Genomic DNA, 21,900 nt, shown 5'->3' with positions numbered 1-21,900 from the left:
ATATTTCCATACATTTATTCTAGTGATACACACTTCGTACATCTTCTAAAAATGACACAAATAGATCATTAGAATTTTTTCTCATCACCTTCCTGCAAAAATGATCAAGATGAGACTGGAACAGCTGACGACCAACACCTCGCATTCTCTTCAGAATCATCGTTTTAGCGTCCAACTACAATCGCTCAATTGCATGTGTGTGTGCTCCTGTCACTGGATCCACATAATGTTGCTGGTGGTTCACTGTAGAATGCTGGTACCCCATTGCATTTAGGTTGCTATAAGCAGGCCACTCATCTGAATGAATCACTGAACCATATGCACATTCCCTTTCAATAATAGGGATTAGAGTGTTGCGGTCACGCCGTTCCACCCAAAAGTACCGACAGTCTGAGCCTTGTTTAAGACCAAAAACCCAAGGCCCATCAATTCTACACCCATGGTTTCTGTTGTTTTCTTGTTCTGTGTCACTGTCCTCAGAGAGAGGAGCATTGTCTCCATTCAGCATTCTTCCTCGGTTGTACTTCCTTCGACCAGCAAATCTTGACTCATCAATTTGGATGGGGTTATCTGTTGTTCCGACCATCTTTCCTTGTCGTTGATGAGAAACTATGGCTGTACACACCTCTCGGCACATATTGAACCAGTCTGTTACAGTATTGGCAGATTTTCCTGTGAGAGTCGTTACTGTAGACATTGGTATATCCAATACAAAGAGAAATACTAATTCTAATATTTCACACAGGCCCAGGTTGCAGTGCAATTTGTTGTTGATGTCCTGTACGAACAGAGCATGTAGTTTGACACCCCTTTCGAGGGCAACGTAACACAGGCTTGAATTCTCCTTCTCTGTTACGCTTTCTTTTTTCCTGCATAACAGAACCACATTTATGGCATGGATCTGCTTCTCGAACTGTATCCAAGAGGTTGTGCTCTCTTAAAAAGCCGAGTGCTGCTGCTTCTATCAGAATGACTGTTCTGTAAAACTCCTTCAGCAACATTTTCAAGTACCCTCAATCGATGTTAACTATTTTCGGTCGAAGAGGAATCTGAATTAAGAGCTCCATTTGCCTCCTTTTATATAGGCAGGTCACGTGGACAAATGACATTTTTGATGGATTTGGGCATGTCACATGTTTGATGGACGCGATAGACCTCAGGCTGCACCTGGGTAGGCAACACATGGCGGTAGACCTCACGCTATAGTAGCACCCAAAAATGTTACACACACTGACTTTTGTGTGTGGGTGAAAAAAAAAAAAAGAGAGAGAAAACACTGAAGTACTTAAGGTTGAGAAATGTTGTGAACAGTTAATATTCTGTTAATATACTTTTGTATGTACAAAAAAGTTGAAATACAAGTATGTTGTGTCAAGAATGGTTAATATTTGAAACCTAAAGTTGTGTTCTTTTGCAAAAAGAGATTGAAACACATGAATAGCAGATATTTTCAATATCAAAACTTATCATAATATAAAGATTAATGAACAACAAGAACATTGTGGCATGAATGGGTAATATTTTGAACAATGCAGTTAACTGATGTTATAATATTTATATCTTACTTCCTAAACAATCACGTTTCTAATACAAAAATAAGTATGGGTAGACAAGTTGCATTAAAACTTACAAGTCACCATATTAGTATTTAACAAGAATTTTACCTTCAAAGTGTACAGATAACCAGGCTGGGGATGTATCCCAATGGGCCACCAGAATTTTGCATTTCTCACATTAATCACATTCTGACATTTTTTCTCTTGTGCAACAAGATCATCATCCATGTCAAACACTTCTACGTAGCATGAAGGGCTTATATAGGATGGCTGCGCAGAGTTAACGGCTACTGTATAATTTATAATTCCTGTTGATTAGATAATATAGATCATATATCATGAAATAATTCTAGAAAAAAAATAGCACGACAATCATTTTACAATCAATAATATCCAAAAAAATGTTCCAAAAATCCAACTGCCAAAATTCTTTAACACCTAGTTCATTAGCCAGGCTGGGATGTTTTTGTTAGTTTTTGTTAACAGGCTGTGAATGTAGCTTTTTTTGTTGGTTAAGGTATCCATACATTTTCCCTGTAGTCTGAAATGCTCAAAACTGCATTCAATTTGTAGTGGGTGAATATAATTGGAGAGAACGGAAAATTTTTTCATCGTGGATATGCCAAAAATAACATGCAAGTGTAGCCTTGCTTGTGATGGTCTTGATCCATCAGAGAAGATGTCCCATAAGCATGGCAGCCAACCTCATGCAATTCGAAAAGTTAAGGTAGCATCTACCCTTTATTACTCAGAAACATATTAAGGAAGTAAGTTTCACAATTTGCAGGATGTGGTATACCTATTTTCAATTAGATAAAGACCCTTAGAGTGACAATTTTGCACCTAAATTTCAAATACGTCTTTCTCAAAATCTGACAATTTACATTCTCATAGTGGTTTTTAACTCATAATTTCAGATATTATGATGCTATAGACTTCACAATTGGCATAAATATGCATTATTAGTGTATCTATAGTGTGTACTAAGGTAAAGTTGATAAGATGTTTGTTTTTTATTAAATGACCATTAACAAGTCGCTCTAGCATTTGTCCTACTTAGGGCATACTCACTAGTGTTGTAATTTGACCTTGAATTAATTTTCAGAGTTTTACTTAGTTTAGACTAATTCTTCACATCCCATCAAAGTCTGGACCCATTTTCAGGAGCAATTCAGTCATGCTTGGAGAAGTTATCAGTTACATAAGACATTTCTTTTGTATTTCTTTATTTTTACAATATGCAAAATTAGCCACAGTGGTAATGTTATACAACATATGCCAGAATGTCTTTGTACCTATTTCAATATATTTTCATACAAAAAATGTAGTACAAAGGTGTTTTTTCTGATAATAAGGCCAAAACCTAGATAACACTATGTAAAGGGTGTATGTTATCTTAATCCCACAGTGTCACATGTAACTGGAAGAAAATGAAAAAGTATTCCCAATTTGTATGTAGATGATGATGACAAGGAGGAAACCATCATTGAGAAATGCAATCCTATGTGTAGTAAAATGACTCCTACTGGTCAAGAAGTTATATTTATCAAAAACACAGCTCAAATTCAACAGGCATTGCAACTCCCATTGAGTAGTGGACATAACATTCCTGGATTAATGGAACGTAAAGAAAAAGAACTGGTGTGATTTTGATGATCAAGAGAAGGAAAGGATGATATATTCTGCAAAACAAGCATTTCGTGCACTGTGCAAGCTAATTTTTCCCAAGGATAATGATGCCATTGCTTTAGCCACATTGGGGGAAATAGCAAATTGGATTAAATATGACAACTCAACTATGATGAATGCATTAGTTATACAACGATAATTGCCAGAGAGAAGTATTCAATGACGTGTAGTCATGGCAGTGTTATGCAAATCATTATCATCTCAAGAAATCAAACGATTGACCAATGTATCAGGTGAGTTTATTGCGACATCGAGACAACTCTTTAAACATTTGTTAAGTGGAAAAGAATTAGTTCCAACAATCAGAGGGATTCAAGAAAGAAAATGTATTGGATGCAGTGAACTACATTTTGTCAGACAAAAATATTCATATGCCCTCTTAGGGAACGAAAACAGCTCCGTGCAAGGTTGGTAATAGGCCCAGGCCAGATGGGAAATGTAGGCCCCATTTCAAACTGCTCATTAAGTATTTTTGTAATCAGTGCTAAATACATATGATCAGGCCCGCCGACAGGGGTTGGTGGCAAAGAGGGCAACTGCCCACGGATCCAGGCGATTGAAACCTGGTTATGCTGTAAAGCCCGCAAAGCATCTTTAGGCTATATTTTCATTTAATGATAAAAACCATAGTTTTTTGGCTTTTCTTTGCATATAGACGCTTGATACATTAAGAACGACTGAAATAATAATTTGAGTAATAGTTAATATATATTTGTTACTTTACAGATTTAATAGATATTTGTTGTTACTTTATTAACGTTTTTACACTTACACTGTGAGGTAAAAGTGGCTGCTGCTATGATTTTGTCTGGTTTATGAGCTTGTTGCTGTCCTAATTTAGGATCTTCTTTCTAATAAATTCTTGAAAATGTTAAAAACGAGAGAGAGAGAGGAAAGGGGGCCAGGTGAGGATGTTTGCCCCGGGGCCCGTGCTGGCTCTCAACATTCCTTCATATGATTTATGTATGGGTATATACATGATGTACTTACAAGTAACAGAAACGAATAAAAGAACTAGAATGATTTATAAAAAAAAGGTGATGGCAAGTAATTTTATTCCAAATGTGTATAAGACAATAGAGTACAGTACTGTAATAAGAAGCAGTAAATACAACAGTACATTCATGTTTATTCTGTAGGCCCCCTCAAAATTGTAGGCCCATGCCAACTGACCCTCCCCTGTTCTGGCCTGAACGAAAACACTACCTATTGATGGCATAGAAGAAAATTTTCCTTTGTTTATTCAACAATCAATCTTTAAATTCTCTGGAATTCTCATTTATGATAACTTGAGGTTCTTAAATAAGATAATCTCCATGATTAAAAATCCGCAGATGAGAAAATTTTGCATGTGCATGTTGACTACTGCAGAAGCCAATCTCAAAGGACAGTATCCTGATTATTTAAATGAAACATATCTCCAAATACGTGAAGTAAACACTCAGCATGTTCTTGACTGCCATTCCAACCAATTGTGATGTGTGTTCATTATCCTTTCAAGTTATTGAATACATCCTACAATACACTTGTGAAAACCACCACAGCATTCTTTCCAATTACATAGACAAATTCAAACTGCTTATTCGACATCAGTTACATGTTCAGAATCAGTGAATCCAAATTGATAGTATATTGCAAAATTTACCTTGTACGACAGCATACATTGTGATGAATTACAAGATGAAACTGGAACAAATGAACTTCCAGGCAAAAACCCTTGAACAATATGGTAAAGGAGGCATTAGTTGACATGAATCAATAACTTATAATCATCATGACCCATGGTGTTTGGAAAATGAATAGAAGGAGCTGAATGATTTTGGCATACGTTCTTATGATCACATTTCTGCAGGAGACTCCAAACAATATTGGACTGCTATTTTATCCATTGTTGAAACCTTGCTCATTTGTGTAAAGAAAGATTTCACAGAAATAAAGGAAGTAATCTTTCAAAGCAATAATGCTAAATGCTACCAGAATGGCCAACTATTGTATAGAATGTTCCTCCTTGCAAAAAAAAACAGGACTACCATTCAAAATATTTATCCACACGGAGACTCAAAATGGGAAAAGTCCAATTGCTGGGCATTTTGCAAAAGCTATGGCATTATGTGCTTCAGAAAATTATATCATTACCAAAAGAAATGTTGTGAATAGTTTGCAAAACAATGGTGGAATGAATAATAGTGTAGCTGAGTTGACTGTACTGACTCAAACAAAATTGCAACAGTTTTTAGATGAGCACTAAGAAAAATAGAAAGTATTAAAAAAAAAAAAGTAATTTTGATACAATGAAGCGACATTTAATTATGATTTGGAGCAGGTACATGTACAACTTTATTCTGGAATTCAATCAACTTCTGATGTGACATTATCTATGAAACCAACTGCTTGCATTAATAATGAGAATGATACTCCATTTTCGATGAGATTAATTTGAATGAATCATTGGTCATCATGCATGATGCATCTGATGTTAGTGATGCTGAATCTGATACTTTACTGGAGTGTGACGATGCTAACAATGCGGATATAGTAGATGTTGAAATGATATAAGGCAATTTAACTGGAATTGTAGTTTTTGTTGGTCAAATGAAAACTTCTCATATGATATACAAGAAATCACAGTCATCACACTTAACAATAGATGCACTCAATGTACCTGAAGAATCTGAGGAAGACAGTTCCAAATATTCTACATGTAATTATGTTTTTCAAGTCCAAAGATGTTGAAATGACACATTTGGAAAGCTGTTGTTGGCCAATGGGATATCATTGGTTGTTATCATGTGTTGGTTGTTGCAAAGAATCTTATTGATATGGGAAAGATTAATTTTATTCAAGGAAGTGCCCCATCATCTGAAACCATTTTAATGGAAGAGTTTAATTCAATCAGTAGCAAAGAAACATTTCCCCAAGGTTGGGCCTTACGACCAGTATATAGATGCTATTCTGGTTTAAAGTATATTGATTCTTTCTAAGAATAAAATACTAAAATATTTCAAGGAACTAATATTGATGCCAAAAAAAGATGAATCCTGGAAGAATGCATGAATACTTGGTCAATAAATGTCCTCAGTGCACTGATAATCCAGCCGAAAATGATATACAGCAGATTATATCTACTTTGTTCAGGAATCAATGCACTAATGGATATCTATCAGGACACATACCAGGGACATTCAACAACTGCATCTTCAACATATCACTGGCATTTTTGATGAGCACAATGGCAATATTACACCTGCAAAAGTGCTATGAATCTTCAAGGAGCGGATTCCTCGGCATGACGACATATCCCAAATGGAAAATTGTGCTCCATATCCTACTGACAACCAGATCAAATCCAAGAGATCCCCATGAAGGTCAACATGAAAAGAAGTATGTAAGAAACACAACAGAGCTCATTACCATTACTACGCAAGTGATTCTATCCATTTAACATACAATTTTTAAGTGTAAGGCTCATGAATTCCAAAAGCCCATAACTTTTCCCCTCACAAAAAACAAATATCTTTTATAAAAGTATCCTTGAACTACTGTTTCATAAAGGCATCATTTATGCTATTTTTAGCATGTAGAACAAAGTTCCACATTCACGCTAAACAACAAAATCCTAAGAAAGTGGTACTATATACTGGCTCATAAATTTGGTGTTAAAAAGGTATGAAACTAAATATCACAAAACCCAGGCAATTATGTTTTATATTTAGAACCAGGTGAATACTTGTCATATAATATGAAATGCTACTTAATTTTTTTTTAGAAAATTAAATCTAAATAATTTTTTATGAAAATGTTTTCTAAAAATTTATTTTATTATAGGAACAATATATGTATAAAGAATATTTATCCTTCTTTTAGTATTTCACAAAAAATAAAATAGTTTTTGTGTGTAACTTTTCATAAAAATGCTTATAAAATTGCTGCCAAAATTTTGAAAAATATCTTTCCAAAGATGGAAAACCATCAATAATAATGTATTGTAGCACCACCTATTGAGTTGAAAAGATATTTAAGTTATGTTTGACACAGATGTTTATAAATAGGATATGATTCGTGATTTAATTTAAAATGACATTTGTATTTCACCAAACATTCATAGATGCCCACAGAAATATTTTCAATGGTGGGCAAAACATGTATGTTGATGATAAGCTTTTACAGTGCAAGTCAACAGACTAAAAGAATATGGGTTATGTGTGCTTAAATGATGTTAAGTTTACATCATAATACATGCAATGTTTTGTGAAATGTAAGGGAGGTAAATGCCCCCTCTTGCCCTTTCCTGTGGGCACCCATGCAAATATTCAAAGAGCTTGCTATATATATGATAATAAATATAATAAAAAAATTAACATAAAATCCCAACTCTACTAACATTTCAATGCAAGACTTCTATACGACAGTTGAGTGATATAACCACTGTGACAACCAGTCTTTGTAATTGAAGATTAACAAATAATTCAAATCTCTAATTTAAACTATCATGTTGTTCTGGTTTTCCTCATATTGTAAGATCTTTCTATTAACATCACAAGCTAAATAAAAAAAACATTAAAAATCACCATTTGACTGGGATTTGAGAGCAGGGTATCCACTTGAGATTAACCACCGAGCCAATCTGAACATTACCAACAAAGGAAACATTATGAACAGAAAGAAGCTTTTATATATATAGGTACTCAGAGGAAAGAATGTTACCAATGGTTCTGCTCTGAAAGCATTGTAGCACTTGTGACTAGCTAGAACCTGAAAATTAAAGTTTGGAAGTCAGCAGATGTTTAATGTACAAAAATAAATCTGTTGCTTGCTACCTACTACCATCTAAACAGTGTGCATTATTGGCCATGGATATACATCGAGATTGTATACCTCTGTGGCACGTCCCATACAATCCTTGCCAAGCTACTCCATGCAACATTATTCTTCACTAGGGCCCAACCCCATAGAGTTGGAGCAACAGGAGTAGTTGGAAGTTAACCTGTGCAGCATCAACCTCAGATGGGACAGCACAGAGGTAGGAGCGCAAGTATCACCAGCAGAACAACTCACATAACCACAGTCCACAGGACAATCTAACCTGGGGCCACACAACAACAACCCCTGGGAACCACCATACAGAGGTGGAGCAACAGAGCCACTAGATGCAAAACAATATACCTCGGTATGACTTATTGAAGGCTGTGCAGTATGGAATTTGAAAGATAGGTAGTATACCTGGAAAGGCAACTCTTGCTACTGAGCAGGATCCTAGACCTAAAAGGACATACCACTGTAAGGAAAAATAAGATATGCTGGTCTAATAAGTTGATGAACCCCAACCTGTTAAGGGTAGAAGGAGAAAGGTCACATACAGAGGAAAGTTGCCAGAGGAAGAAAAGGCGGGAATGGGAACCATGGAAGAGAGATGTGTGGAGGGAAGGGAAATCGGCAAGAAAGAAGAACATCACCTCATGAGCCACCTAAGTTTTGGGTAGGTAAAAATGATCCAGATAAAGGAGAAAATATGAAGAATGGAACAGAGTACATGAAATGTCAATGGCAAAGATACCAGAATGATGATACCCACAAGCTAAAAAGAGTATGAAATAAGTCTTAAGAGATATGTGACACAGGGAAACTAAGGACAAACTTTCAAATGGAGGGTGTGTAAGGCAGTGAAGAACAATGTTAACATTCTAATCCGAAAGAACTGCCCAATGTCAACAAATCAAGAAAGAATGCAATAAGAAGGAGACAGTAGGAAAGGAACACACCAGATGGTACCTTGAAAAACAGAAGGTGTTGGATAGGGCTACTATAACCTGCTGTGGAAGAGACAGAAGCCCCGTGATTAAACAGTCAGGTGAGGAAATCTGTAAGAAAAAAAAACAGTAGGTCGAGTTGGGGAAAAATCCCAAACTCAAAGGCCAATGGCAAAAGACATTCCACCTTTGTTGATAGACCACAAGAGAAGAAGGACAAATGGTCCATGTTAAAAAGAATGCAACACACATTGACAATCTGGATCTCCTCGCAATGGACCAGGCATGAAGTCAGAGAGTGTGAAGAGCAGGATGAAGTACCAGAGACTAAGGTTGACTGAGAATGGATGGATTGAAAGCAATAGGTATTGGGACCACTCCATGGGATAAACCTAAACCTGATCAGGCTGGGAAAGACAATCGGCCAAGAGGTTGAAAGCACCTAGACATGACATGCAATAAGACATATCCATAGCATGTGGGCCCAATAAAGCAGGTCTAATGTTTGACCACAAAGGGAACAAGAGAAGGTGTCACCTTGGTTAGTGATATAGGCAACAATAGTGAAATTGTCCGAGTGGATCACAATGAATTGGTTCCATACAATAGAAAAAAAAATGATTCAAAGCACATCACACTTCCAGAAGCGCCGAGATGTTGATATGGTATGACATGCTGCTCTGAGAGCATTGACTAAAAGCCACCCACAGATTGACCCACACTCCCAAACCATGGAGACAAGCATCTGTGAACAGATGCAAATCCAGATGAAGCAGAGGAAGTGGTACATCCATCATTGTGTTCAACCACTAATAAAGATTATCTGTAAGGGAAGGAGAAAAGGGAATTGAGAAGTCCAAGGGATTCCAAGCAAGATTCCATTGGTCATGCAACATCCATTGAAAAGAATACATATTGCTTTAAGAGAATAAGGGCTTCCATATAAGCCCAAGACCCAAAAAGTGATAGAACCTCATGTGCAGAAATAGAGGGTGCAGAAAGAGCATGGAGAACTGAAAGCTTCATTGAATGGAAATGAAGTGGAGAAGGTTGGGTCCAACTAACATATGTATTGAAAAACACACCTATGTGGACAAGATATTGGGTTGCCATTAGGAAAAATTTCTCCAACTTGACCAGCTTCTGTTAATGGCATATGACGGTGTTAAGAAGACTCCAGTTTGGAATGAGGTAACAAGAGCCAGTCGTCCATGTAGTGGTGGAAGCACAACACTCAAGCATGCATAAGTCAGGCAAAGACTTTGAACATACCAAAAATGACATACAGTGCTGAAGCAAGTCTAAAAGGCAAGGCACAAAAGTGATACATAATCCTGAAGTGGACAAACTGAAGGTAGCATCAGGACCAATGAGAAGTAGGAATATGGAGATAATGTTTGAGACATCTACCTTGGTCATCCATAGACCTGGAGAAAAATCCCAAAACTGGTTGAGGTAGGACAAATTGATCACAGGTTATTAGTCCCTGGTTGTCTTTGTGAGGACAAAAAGCTTGGAATAAAAGCCCCAGGGAAGGCTGACAGACAGGCATTCAGACTCTGAATAGTTCACCTGCAAAGTGATTTTCATATTAAGTATAAAAATACTTGTTTTTACCTTACAGTTTTCACATTTCACTTGCATAATCTTTAGAACCTCCTAAATGCATATCAAAAGTTTTTTAAGGTAAATGACCATATTTATTTGCCATTTTCTCTACAACATCACTAACTAGCTATTATCAACAGTGTACAGTGCAATGAAATGTTTAAAATTAAGAAATAGAAATATGTAAAAAACATTTAACTCTTCATTGATTCCTTTAATAACACCTTTTGTGATTGACATGTGTAATTTCCCATTTTTATATTTTCACTTATAATTTATTTTTAATGTTTTATTTTCCTGTCCTGTTCTTAATCTTTGATTATTTATGTCAATACACATCAAAAAGTGCCCACAGGCAATGTTACAGTAACTTCGGCTGTGAGGTCTAGCCCCTTCTGCATAATATTTCTTGCACTTGTAAGTATCTCAAGGCTGTTTTAGCAATTCACTTTGTCATATGCTGTTGTTTATGGTAAAGTGTCAAAATCCATCTTTTAAAGTCTTTAAAACTTTTATTTTGTATTTGTTTGTTTTGTTGTTAAGCGCTAAGTTATACAATCAGCTATCTGTGGTCTGCCCATTGTGGGTATTAAAACCCAAATTTTAGTGCAAGTCCTCAAACATACTACTGAGCCATCATTGGTCTGTTGTAACCATCATTCTACAAGTGAACCCAATCTCTTCAAGGTTTGTCACAAGAGTGCATAAAACAGTGGAAGTTAATGTAGATGGTATTTATCAAGTTTCTTTTATAAGGGATTCTCAATGCTCTTTGCAACTGCTATTAGCTTGCTCCAATAAAACACACAAAAGCTTATTCTACTGTTCCTCATTGCATGCTTTAACTAATGTAGAGTATAAAGGTTCAAAATAAAAGAAGTTATGTAGCAAAATAACAGAAACAGGTAAAATGGCTATTGATTTTTAAAATTTGACAAAAGAATGGCTGCAGTTACTGAATTGGGTATACACAAGCTAAAGTTGTATATATGCAAAAATATTTATCTAAGGATGGGCCATATTACTTAAGAGTCTGTAGTAAAAGAGGTAATATCTCCTATTTAAAAATTCACTCCCATCATATCCAAAGCAAGGTGTACTCTCTCTGATTTCAGTATGACCCAATTAGACCAGCTTATATTTCTTGTGTCATGCAGGTGTAACACTAGATGTGTCACACACAATGTCAGTAATGTGATTTCTGAAACTAAAAAAGGCACAAGGAACACAATCATCAATGCACTTCCACTGAATAAGAAAGCAGAGGTGAAATGAGGATACTTAGTGAAGACAGTACAGTATGTGACATGATACACTTTTGTGGGTAACTTACCGAGAAGTTATAAAAGCAATATTTTTATGGATTTCCAAATACTTGTAGAATTAGGTGAAAATATATGTAAATAAAGAAATTACAAGAGTAGCAAAATAGCCATCTTACAGACCTTTGTCCTTTACAAAAAATATCACCACACTTCTCAACAAAAAAGTATTGAAAGTGTAACTTGCTTATGTAATTTTTATCTTTTTTCTCCGTTTGAGTTGTTAAGCTATTAGTTGTCAAATAACAATTGATAAAATAACATTTTTTTAGACAAGTAACATATTGTTATGATAATGATTAACTATTTCACCAATGTTCTTTATAAAATAGTTATTGTATTATGCATTATACTTATTATTTGTATCAAATGAGAAACCCAAGAAGCATACAAAGGTATGTACTTACCAGTGGTACCATTTATTTTTGTTACTACAATGATATCATCAATATACACAGTTGGTGTTGTGTACAAGATTACACTGCGATGAATTCCAGCATAGTTGAAAAAATCAAAATTCACACTTTGTACATAAAATCCTTCTGGGTATCTGAATAAAAAATGAATAAAGAAAACATATTTCTTGCTTCTTAAAATTATAAAACCTTACAAGCTGCATTATTAACTCTATATTATTCTATTTTTATGAATTTTTCATGCCTAGCCAAAGCATTGTATGGTCAATAGATTATTTAAATTTACTGATGAGATTTTGAGTGTTTCTGGCTGTAAGGATAACGCTACTGCCTTACAAAAGGATTTTCATCATTTGATGAGTTAGGCAAATGAATGGAAGATTGTTTTTAATCATAATAAATGCAAGGTAATACATGTGGGTTATCACAGTTTCAATTATGAGTATGATTTTGATGGGGATAACCAAAGTAGTGTTATAGAAGAATTTAGGAAAATAGGAATTTAGGTTGTATCTACAGAAATATTGAATACAAGTCTAAAAAGGTTATAATGTCATTTTATAGATCATTGGTTAGGCCACATTTGGAATATTGTGTTCAGTCTTGGGCTCCTTACCTTAGAAAGGACATTAAATTGTTGGAAAGAGTTCAGAAGAGGGTTACTAGAATGATAAATGAGATGGAAGAATTATCAAACGAGGATAGGTTGATTTCTGAACTTGTTTTCTCTTGAGAAAAGAAGAGTTACGTGGGATCTGACTGAGGTGTTTAAGACTGTTAAGGGAAATGAGTGTTGACACAATCTTTTTTCTTATTTAATGGTGAGAATGGTAAGACTAGGGGCACAAATATATATTTTGGCAGGGAAGAAGTCATTGTCAGCTAAGACAGCTTTATTTTTCCAACAGGGTGATTGACCTCTAGAATGGGTTGCCTTTAGATATAGTAAATGTAGTTAATTTAAAAAATTTAAGGCAAACCTTGGTAAATACGTGAATGATAAGGACTGGCTTTGATGTGTTTTTTATCTATTTATTTAACAGTTTAATTTAACAAATAGCATAGCCCAGATGGACCAGAAGGTTCCTATTTGTCCTTTGATGTTATGCTAATATAGATTAAAGATGATAAATGATGCAAATAAAAAAATCTGCATGATTTTTTTATTTGTATCACAAAGTAAAACCAAAGCAATATGGTGAAATTACAACATAAATCAGTTCTTGACACTTTGAAAGACTTTGTAAATCTTGCAAAAACAAACATTTTACCCACTGTCGTATAAACCTAAAATATTGTAATGGGCCAGTACTATATTATATAGAGAATATCTTGTATAGCTTGTCAAGTGGAAGCAAAAATATCTTTCCCTAGTGATAATTATACTGTACTGAATATGCATTGGGGTCCATTTGTATGCAAACATAATAATATGAAGACTAAATTTTGTACTATTTCAGAAACTCTGGATCAGTGTCTCAAGTTATATTATTCAGTGATGTAGTTAATTTGGTACATCTTACCATCAAGAGTAAAAATTCCTATTATTCATGTCATGTGAAACCATTATGCAACAACAACAAAAAAAAGTCAAAGATTTAATGCTAATTATACACAATCTGCCAAAGATGAGTTTTATAGATACTCCAAAAGTTAAGAGTTTGATGCTACAAACTAAAAATGGATAATTCATCCTATACAAAGTTGACACTTCTAAATATAATTTAAAACTTGGCATTCTGAATTGAATTGTTCCATAAAAAATTATGAAATAGTTTTAATAAACTGTTCTTACTCTTCTGGATTGTCCTTGTAAATAACCTTCCCTTGTGGAATGGTGTGATGTGTGAGAGTGTTGTTAAGGGCTACAGTCAACCAATTTTTCACAGAAAACTTGACATTATTTGTTACATCAGCTTGGAATGGCAGATGTCCTCCAGTATGGTTAACCACCCATATTCCATTCAGAAACTGTTATGAAACAAAAAAAAGAGTTGGATCACAAGTTATATTAAAAAAAAAACAAATCCTTTCATTTATCAACTCCTATAGCATACTATTCCAAAGATTTACTATTCAAAATTCCTATCATTAAAAAAATTAAACAAGAACAAAAAATTGTAAGTACAAATATTTTCTACACTTTTAATAAATGGATTTATTTTGCAACATTTTGACTTTAGGTCCAATTCAGGTCAAAACATTACAAAATAAATCAATTCAGTAAAAGTGTAGAAAGCATTTGTTTCAATAATTTTCTTTCATTTTTAATTTTATTAATGAATTCCACTCTTAAAAGAGCATCATCTTTGACTAACGAAATTATTCTCAAAATACTAGGTGTGACAACAAAAGATCTACATGTTACAAGTTCTCTTGTTTGAGTTACTGATATCACTTATATACTGTGCCTCTAGTTATATAACATATTCACACACAGTTATTCTTTCACAGTAACTAACAATGATACTAATGCAATAACTATGGGAGACTTGAATTTTATACATATTGATTAACAGTGTACGGATAGAGATTTCTTAAAGCAATTCTAGGTAGTTTTCTATATCAAATGGCAGAAAACCAAACAGGTGAAGATACCATTGTAAATTTAATGTTAACTGCTAATGAGAATATGGTTGCAAAAGTTGAAGTAAGGGACAATTTGGAGAAGAGTAATTATTGCAAAATTAGTTTGATTTATTGCTGGATGTTAAGATAAAAAGAAATAACATTTTAGTTCCTAGTTTTTCAAAAGCCAATTTTGAGACCATGAGATAAGACGTATCATTACAGAATTGGGTTAATGAGTTAACCCAATGTACACAGGCTCAGTCCATTAGACTTACCTCAATATTGGAGATGGAATATTGACTATAATTCAAAATTTACTATGTGTACCTACAAGCTTTCAGTAAAATGCATGTCTGCTGCACACAAAAATCAGATGTGTTACAAAGGTATTTGTACTTGAGATATATCTGTGAATTAAAAACATGAAATCTGACTCAGACTCTTAACAAGTCAGAGTGCAAGATGATGTTTATATAAAGAATAAAAATACTTTTGTCCATCATACAGTTTGCATATTGTATTTGCATAACCTCAAGAACATATGAAATGAATATCTACAGTTATTTTTAGTATCCCCATACATCATATCTGGTACTTACTCTTCTCTACCACAAACTATCACTAAATCAGCATTGTAGGATAAAATGAATAGTTGATAATTCTGACATCAAATATACAATACTAAGTTGAATGGTACTCTGTAAAGAGTTGTGGCATGTGCACTTTGATTCCCATCTGTGCACATAGGGTAATCTATTAGTATGACAACTCACAAAAATAATTATACCAAATAAAAATCAGGGTTTCTGAATATTACCACTTTCAATTATTCCAGCTATTCTAGTGATTGAAATATTGCTATTGCATTTGTTTGTTGATAAGTGGAAAGTTACACAATGAGTTCTCTGTACCCTGCTCAACACTGGATTGAAACCCAGTTTTTTGCATCATTTGTTGTTTTAGCTATCTCTTAACAATAACTGTGTTTTTTAGTCATCTCATGTGAGAATAATCAAGTAGGTGAATATAATCGATTAATGAGCTTGATGATTAAGTGATTAGTAAATTCCATTAATCGTCCAGCTCTATCAGTGCAGAATAAAACATCTGGACAATGAACTGTCAAATGCAGGGATCAAACCAGCCACCTCTCTCTTTTCATCTGTGTAAGAAGTCCATCCAGAAATACCTTTATTTATGAAATATGGAACAGGAATATACACTGGTCTACACCTTTTACCATACTTCTGTGTCATCTATGATTGTAAGACTTTCGTGGTTTACTCCAGCTATATTATTACCTCATCAAGTGACAGAACTTACTAGATTGTTTCAATAACATCATTTAATTACGAAACCAACAGAGTAAGATAAAAAGGTATCATACAAAAATAGTGGATAGACTTTTTGAGAAATATATTAAAGCTTTCACTACCATCTGTTAAGCTTCTTCATCATTTTAGGATAAATCTTGTCAAGGTTGAGAGCTTTATTCTCAAGATGTTCTATACTTTTTTAAAACAGCTAAATTTTCAACATTTTAGGAGAAATATTCCCACCTTTAGAGACTACAGTATCTTTACTCAACTCACTGCTCATTGAAACTCCAGATTTTAGGAAAACCTTAGAATATGAGAAAAGTGCATTTATATTTACTTTCCAAGGTTATAGAAGTAATGCAGAAATTGTATCTGTAAACAAAACCATGTATTGATATTGTAAAGCATACTGACATATTTAAGGTAATATAAAATTTCTGGTTATCACATAAAACTATGTAAGAGAACTTACCACACAAGCATGATAGTGAGCACTTCCAAAATAAAGGACTATTCTTTGTTTGTCCGCATTCCAAGAAGTTGGAATAAAAAACTGTGTTTCATACCAAGCCCATCCTACATAGTCTCTTATTGTTTTATTTTGAGTAACATCATTGAAACTAGATGGTACTGGCATAGGAATGACATCACCAGTCTAAAAATAAAAAATAAAAAAGCTGTTACTTAAATACAATTCATAACTTTTCACCTATCTCAATTATAAACAATGACTAACTTTAGGTTCAAACATTAATAATAACAACCCTTATTCACTTCAAATGGAAAAAAATATATGGTTTGAAAAGTTCTTACCACAAACTGAATATTTTTCAATTTGTAGCTTTTGTTTGCTCATTAAAAAGTTTCTAGGCAGTGCATATAGCTAATATTATATAAATATTAACTAAAAAATATTCACATTTAACATTATTCTAAAAATTTAATAAATGGATACTATCAGTATGCAACTTTATAACAAATACCCAAAGTAAGAGGTGATCTTATTGAAGAATACAAGATAATCTGAGAGATCAATCCATATGATAAAACTTCAGATTTTTTTTTTCTATATTCTTAAGATAAAGGAAAGAAAATAAACAACTTTAAGACTTGGAAAAGACAGTATAGACTCCAATTAAGACAGTTTTATATTTTTTCAAGATAACTAGCTTATGGAATGAGTTGCCATCAGCAGTAGTGGAGACTAGCACTTTGCAGAAGTTTAAGAGAGAAATTAGTGATTACCTGAAGAACAAAAAATGGGTTTAAATTTCTATTCAGAAAGCAGCTTTGAAAGAACAAATGTTTGCTTGTTGTCTATATTACAGTACATTATACATATAGAAAATAGTAAAAAAATCTCTTGAATGTATATAAAATTGATTCAAATAACCCAACATTTTGAACTGTTAAAGTATTTATTTTGCATTTCCATCAAAAGAGTTAACTTGTTTTACACTCTTAACAGATTTAATATTTTCATTTACAGCAAATACTGATTAGTTTCAACCAGATTTTTTGTGCATGAAAACTTTGTTTCATAGTCTTGCCTGAGTCATTTCTTTCAAACTTAAGGTGGTCGATTATTTATAGTTGATAAATACATACATACTTAAAAATATTACCACAAGATTTTTACAATTACTGATTAAAATGTTGACTTAAATAAAATAACTGATGCCTAACATTTTTTACAAATACATCAAAAGTTTTAAGTCCATTTGTGTTTTTAAATTTTGTTGTTAGAATGAAAATAACACAAAATTTAAGGACAACAAGAAACCTGTTGGTCCATCTAGGTCATACAATCCACTAAAACAACAAAACACTCAAAGCCAGCCCTTATCATTCAAGTATTTGCTATGCCTTCCTAAAGCTCCCTTAAATTGACTGCATCTACCACATCTGAAGATGACCCATTCCAAAAGTCAACCATGTTAGAAAAAAACATATATATATAAAATAAGTTTTAGCAGGATAGGACTTATTTTTAGTTAAGACAATAAAACTGTCTAAGCTGAAAATAACTGCTACCCTGCTACAATTTATATTTGTGTCCCATAGTCCTTCCATTGTCACCATTAAGTGAAAAAATAATAATAATGTGCCAATACTATTAATTCCATTAACAATCTTAAATGCCTCAATACCTCTCTAACTCTTCTTCTTTCAAAGTTTTTCACCCATCTCAATAATAGACCTTAGTAAGATAAGAAGCCGAGACTAAGCACAGTATTCCAAGTGTGCCCTTACCGATGACATAACCTCTTTAGACTTGTAAATAATGTTTCTGTACATGCAACCTGAAATCTCATTTGCCTTGCCACCAGCAACAGCACGTTGTTCAGATGTTTAAAAGACAGATCAACCAAAACATCAAAATCCTTTTCTTCCATGACATTGTTAAGGTTATTCCTATCAAAATTATATTCATAACCCAAATTATGATATCCCTCATGCATTTACTATAATTAACACATCTGCCATTTATTTGCCCAACTTACCAAATAATCCAAATCCTTGTGTAAAGCAGCAGCATCCTCCTAAAACCCGGCAACATCTAAAATCTTAATATCAACAGCAAATTTAAATAATTATTGACCATTCCTTCATCTATTAAAATTAAATAATAGGTTGAACAATCATCAAGTTTTTTTATATTTTTTTATTTATATTTAAAGAAGGATGACGTTTTGAGCTAGCACTCTTCATCAGATCATATTGTTTACAACAAAGGGGCATTCCTTCATCTATGTCATTGATGTCAGTCAAAGTGAGCAAAGGTCTCAACACCGAGTCCTAAGATACTGTATTTGTGACATTAATCCAGTTTGACCTAACACCATTTAATAACAACACTTTGCTTTCTTCCATCCACCAACTTTTCTATCCCGTGAGCCAACTTATCTCTCACACCTACAAAGATAAAATTTTAATAAGCCTTTAATTTTAATTTTAATGCAGCACCTTGTCAAAAGTGAAAATCAAAATAACCAAATTCACACCCCATACCCTCATCTACATAAGGAATAACCTTGTCAAAAAGTGTCAAGAGATTATTATTAGGGCAATATTTTTCCTTAGTGAAACCATGCTGACTATCAAACAAAAATGTTAACATTGTTAAATGACTTTGTGAAGTATCTTTTATCAGACTTTTAAAAAAAAAATTCCACCACTGATGTAAGACTAATAGGTCTATAATTACTGGGACAATTTTTATCACCTCACTTAAAAAACACAAGTCAACTTCCAATCAACTAGAAATAATTGAAGTTAATTCTAAATAAACAAGAATATTTAAAGATGAAACTTACACTTTAACTTAAGCAAATCCTATCTCGACACATAAGAAAATGCTATTATTAAAAATCAAGATCTATCACTTCCATCACTAAATACAAAACATCTAATTTTCTTAGAAATAATGTTTATTTTATTGTAAAGATAATGTTCAATCCCCAGAATACAAGAAAGCAATAAATACGTATTGGATAAATAACTGGTAGTAGTACTGGTTGCACTTACCACAACAAATATTTGTAAAATTGTAGCAACCAACTCACAACCACTTCTACTAGGTCAAGTTGTATCATTTTTATAACTACTCACTAACTGTAATTTATGCCTTACACTTACAGGATAGGTGCAAGTTGACAAAAATTGTGTTTATTTGAGTCATTATTTTTAAATGTCTAGTTTAAAAATTATGCCCCAATGTTTCTTAGATCAATTATGTAACATTATAAGTAAAGTCAGAAGTATAAAAATTGTAGGCCTTCAAAACAAGCATTACGCACCATGGGGTGGGGGATTTTTCTTTCTTTCCATAAGTCAAGTTTTAAATGCTATATGTTCTAACACAAAACTTGTATGTAAATCTTTCTTTTCATCTAATACTTCTTGTGAAACGAAGTTTTAGTTTAATTTCTTAAAAGTTATCCTAACAATGCAATTTGAAATACTCTCGTTTAGTCATTACACCCATCAAATATCAATAGACAAGTATTACTATTAGTAAATGTATGAACGTTATCTGGAAGTGGGTAAGAAAAAGTAAAAAAGAACATCACACACTCCTATCGCCTTACTAATACGATTGTGCTTCGGCGTTCACGCTGACTATCAATGTTGATGACGGATGAAAATAGTACTATTTGTGGACAATTGGTGTAATTTTTACAGTATGGAGCATGGGATACTGAAAAAAATAAAAATTATTCAATTTCAATCACATATGAAGGCTTTCGGCCATGGCTTTAAATTCAGTTTAAGTAAAGAAAATATAATATAGAGGATTAAAGAGGTGATTTTTGACATAACCTTAATTTATCATCGGATTATGGCTTAGGTATTGAACTAACAAAGTATGTAAACACCATTCCTAACTTACTTTTCTAAGTGCTTTCGTAAACCACTTCTCCTGGAAGCCTGTATCTTGATTTCTTATATTGCATATTTTGAAATCCCATATTCCATCAAGGATCTTTTTTTCACGAATTTCCGACTCTTTTGGGCTTAATGAGCGAGTACATACAAACCAAGCAAAGATGAGTAAAACAATTACGTTACTCCTCATCACGAAGTAAAAATTACGTTATCTGGTTTCTACTTGTTTTACAAGTTAAAATAAAATACTTTCTAACTGCCAGTTTTATGACACTTTACATAAACTAAAATAAGTTACGTTGAAATTAGCAAGGCAATTTATTATTTGTTGATTTACTGCCACGTGACGTTACGTCATCGGTCAAAGGTTAGTAAGTTTTATCTGTCAGCTGTTAGTGAGGACGAGCATGCAAAAGTAAAAATAAACACACACAAAAAGCATACAATGACCACTGTGTAGGCCTGGTGGTGTGCCGAGTGAGGAGGGAGAGGGGGTCAGTCGGGTCCAAGGCGAGATAAGACGGGAGGGCAAGCAGTACTTGTTTGACTTTTACAGATGTGGTATGACATTCCTCTCGTATCTCATGTACTGGTACAATGTTGGTCGTAAATAACATGACTATATTGTATAAATGTTATACTTATCACACTAATATAAGTAACTAAAACTTCTGTTTAAATGCCTAATATTTACACTATATAATTTTTTCCCGCTATGATATCTATAGGTCGCTGGCACAACCAAATGTCAACTGGGATTTCAAATTATGGCAAGAAAAACTAAAACATCATATGATGAGCAGAGCAGTTAACTAGGGAAATATCACATGGTACGCGGAGCAGTGAAAGAGTTAACAATGCATCACCTATTGGTATTTACTGACTTTCTTATTTATCTTAAGTAAGATGGCGGTTTTAGGTTTTCAGTAGTATATATCTTATCAAACTTGGCTCATCGATTTATTACAAAACATCTGATAGTAATTACGCGTGCTATTACTTTGATCATCTAATATTCCTCTTTTAAAGTAGTCCACTTATGGTACTTACTCTTCTCGGTCAGTTTTAGGTCGTGTTTGAGTGGCGTGGGAATGTTAGATGCTACTGCTAATGAAGACCCTTTCCTTTTTGATGATATTGTTGCGTCATCGAGATCATGTGATTCTCACGCCCTCTGCTTTCTAGAACTATCCCGTATCTTGGCGAATGCTCTAGTATTTACTAGATAGAGGGTAGACTGGTATATAAAAGAGGGTGACAACGTGACGGGAGAATATTGTAAT

At 33.7% G+C, this 21,900-nt stretch overlaps 1 protein-coding gene across 8 annotated transcripts in view; it reads right to left on the bottom strand.

Moving 5' to 3' along the window:
* The window catches only part of LOC106473249 (beta-glucuronidase-like), a 36,120-nt gene extending 14,382 nt beyond the window's left edge, over window positions 1-21,738 (bottom strand). The window contains exons 1-6 of one of the 8 annotated variants that reach the window (XM_022401720.1): window positions 19,757-20,337; window positions 18,733-19,144; window positions 16,701-16,883; window positions 14,134-14,309; window positions 12,330-12,472; window positions 1,665-1,864 (exon numbers count right to left, since the gene is read on the bottom strand). In XM_022401720.1, coding sequence (XP_022257428.1) covers window positions 1,665-1,864; window positions 12,330-12,472; window positions 14,134-14,309; window positions 16,701-16,865 — 684 coding nt within the window. In that variant the 5' untranslated portion in view covers window positions 16,866-16,883; window positions 18,733-19,144; window positions 19,757-20,337. Of the gene's footprint in view, window positions 1-1,664; window positions 1,865-12,329; window positions 12,473-14,133; window positions 14,310-16,700; window positions 16,884-18,732; window positions 19,145-19,756; window positions 20,358-20,621; window positions 21,032-21,667 lie in introns of those variants that run through there. The other 7 variants (XM_022401721.1, XM_022401722.1, XM_022401724.1 and 4 more) reach the window with 7 other exon arrangements.
* Between the last annotated feature and the right edge of the window lie 162 nt (window positions 21,739-21,900).

Source organism: Limulus polyphemus, unplaced genomic scaffold (genome assembly GCF_000517525.1).
Source record: "Limulus polyphemus unplaced genomic scaffold, Limulus_polyphemus-2.1.2 Scaffold6004, whole genome shotgun sequence".
NCBI classification, from domain to species: Eukaryota; Metazoa; Arthropoda; class Merostomata; order Xiphosura; family Limulidae; genus Limulus; species Limulus polyphemus.
Note: the sequence above shows the minus strand (reverse complement) of the source record. Positions and strands in the feature narration are given on the sequence as shown.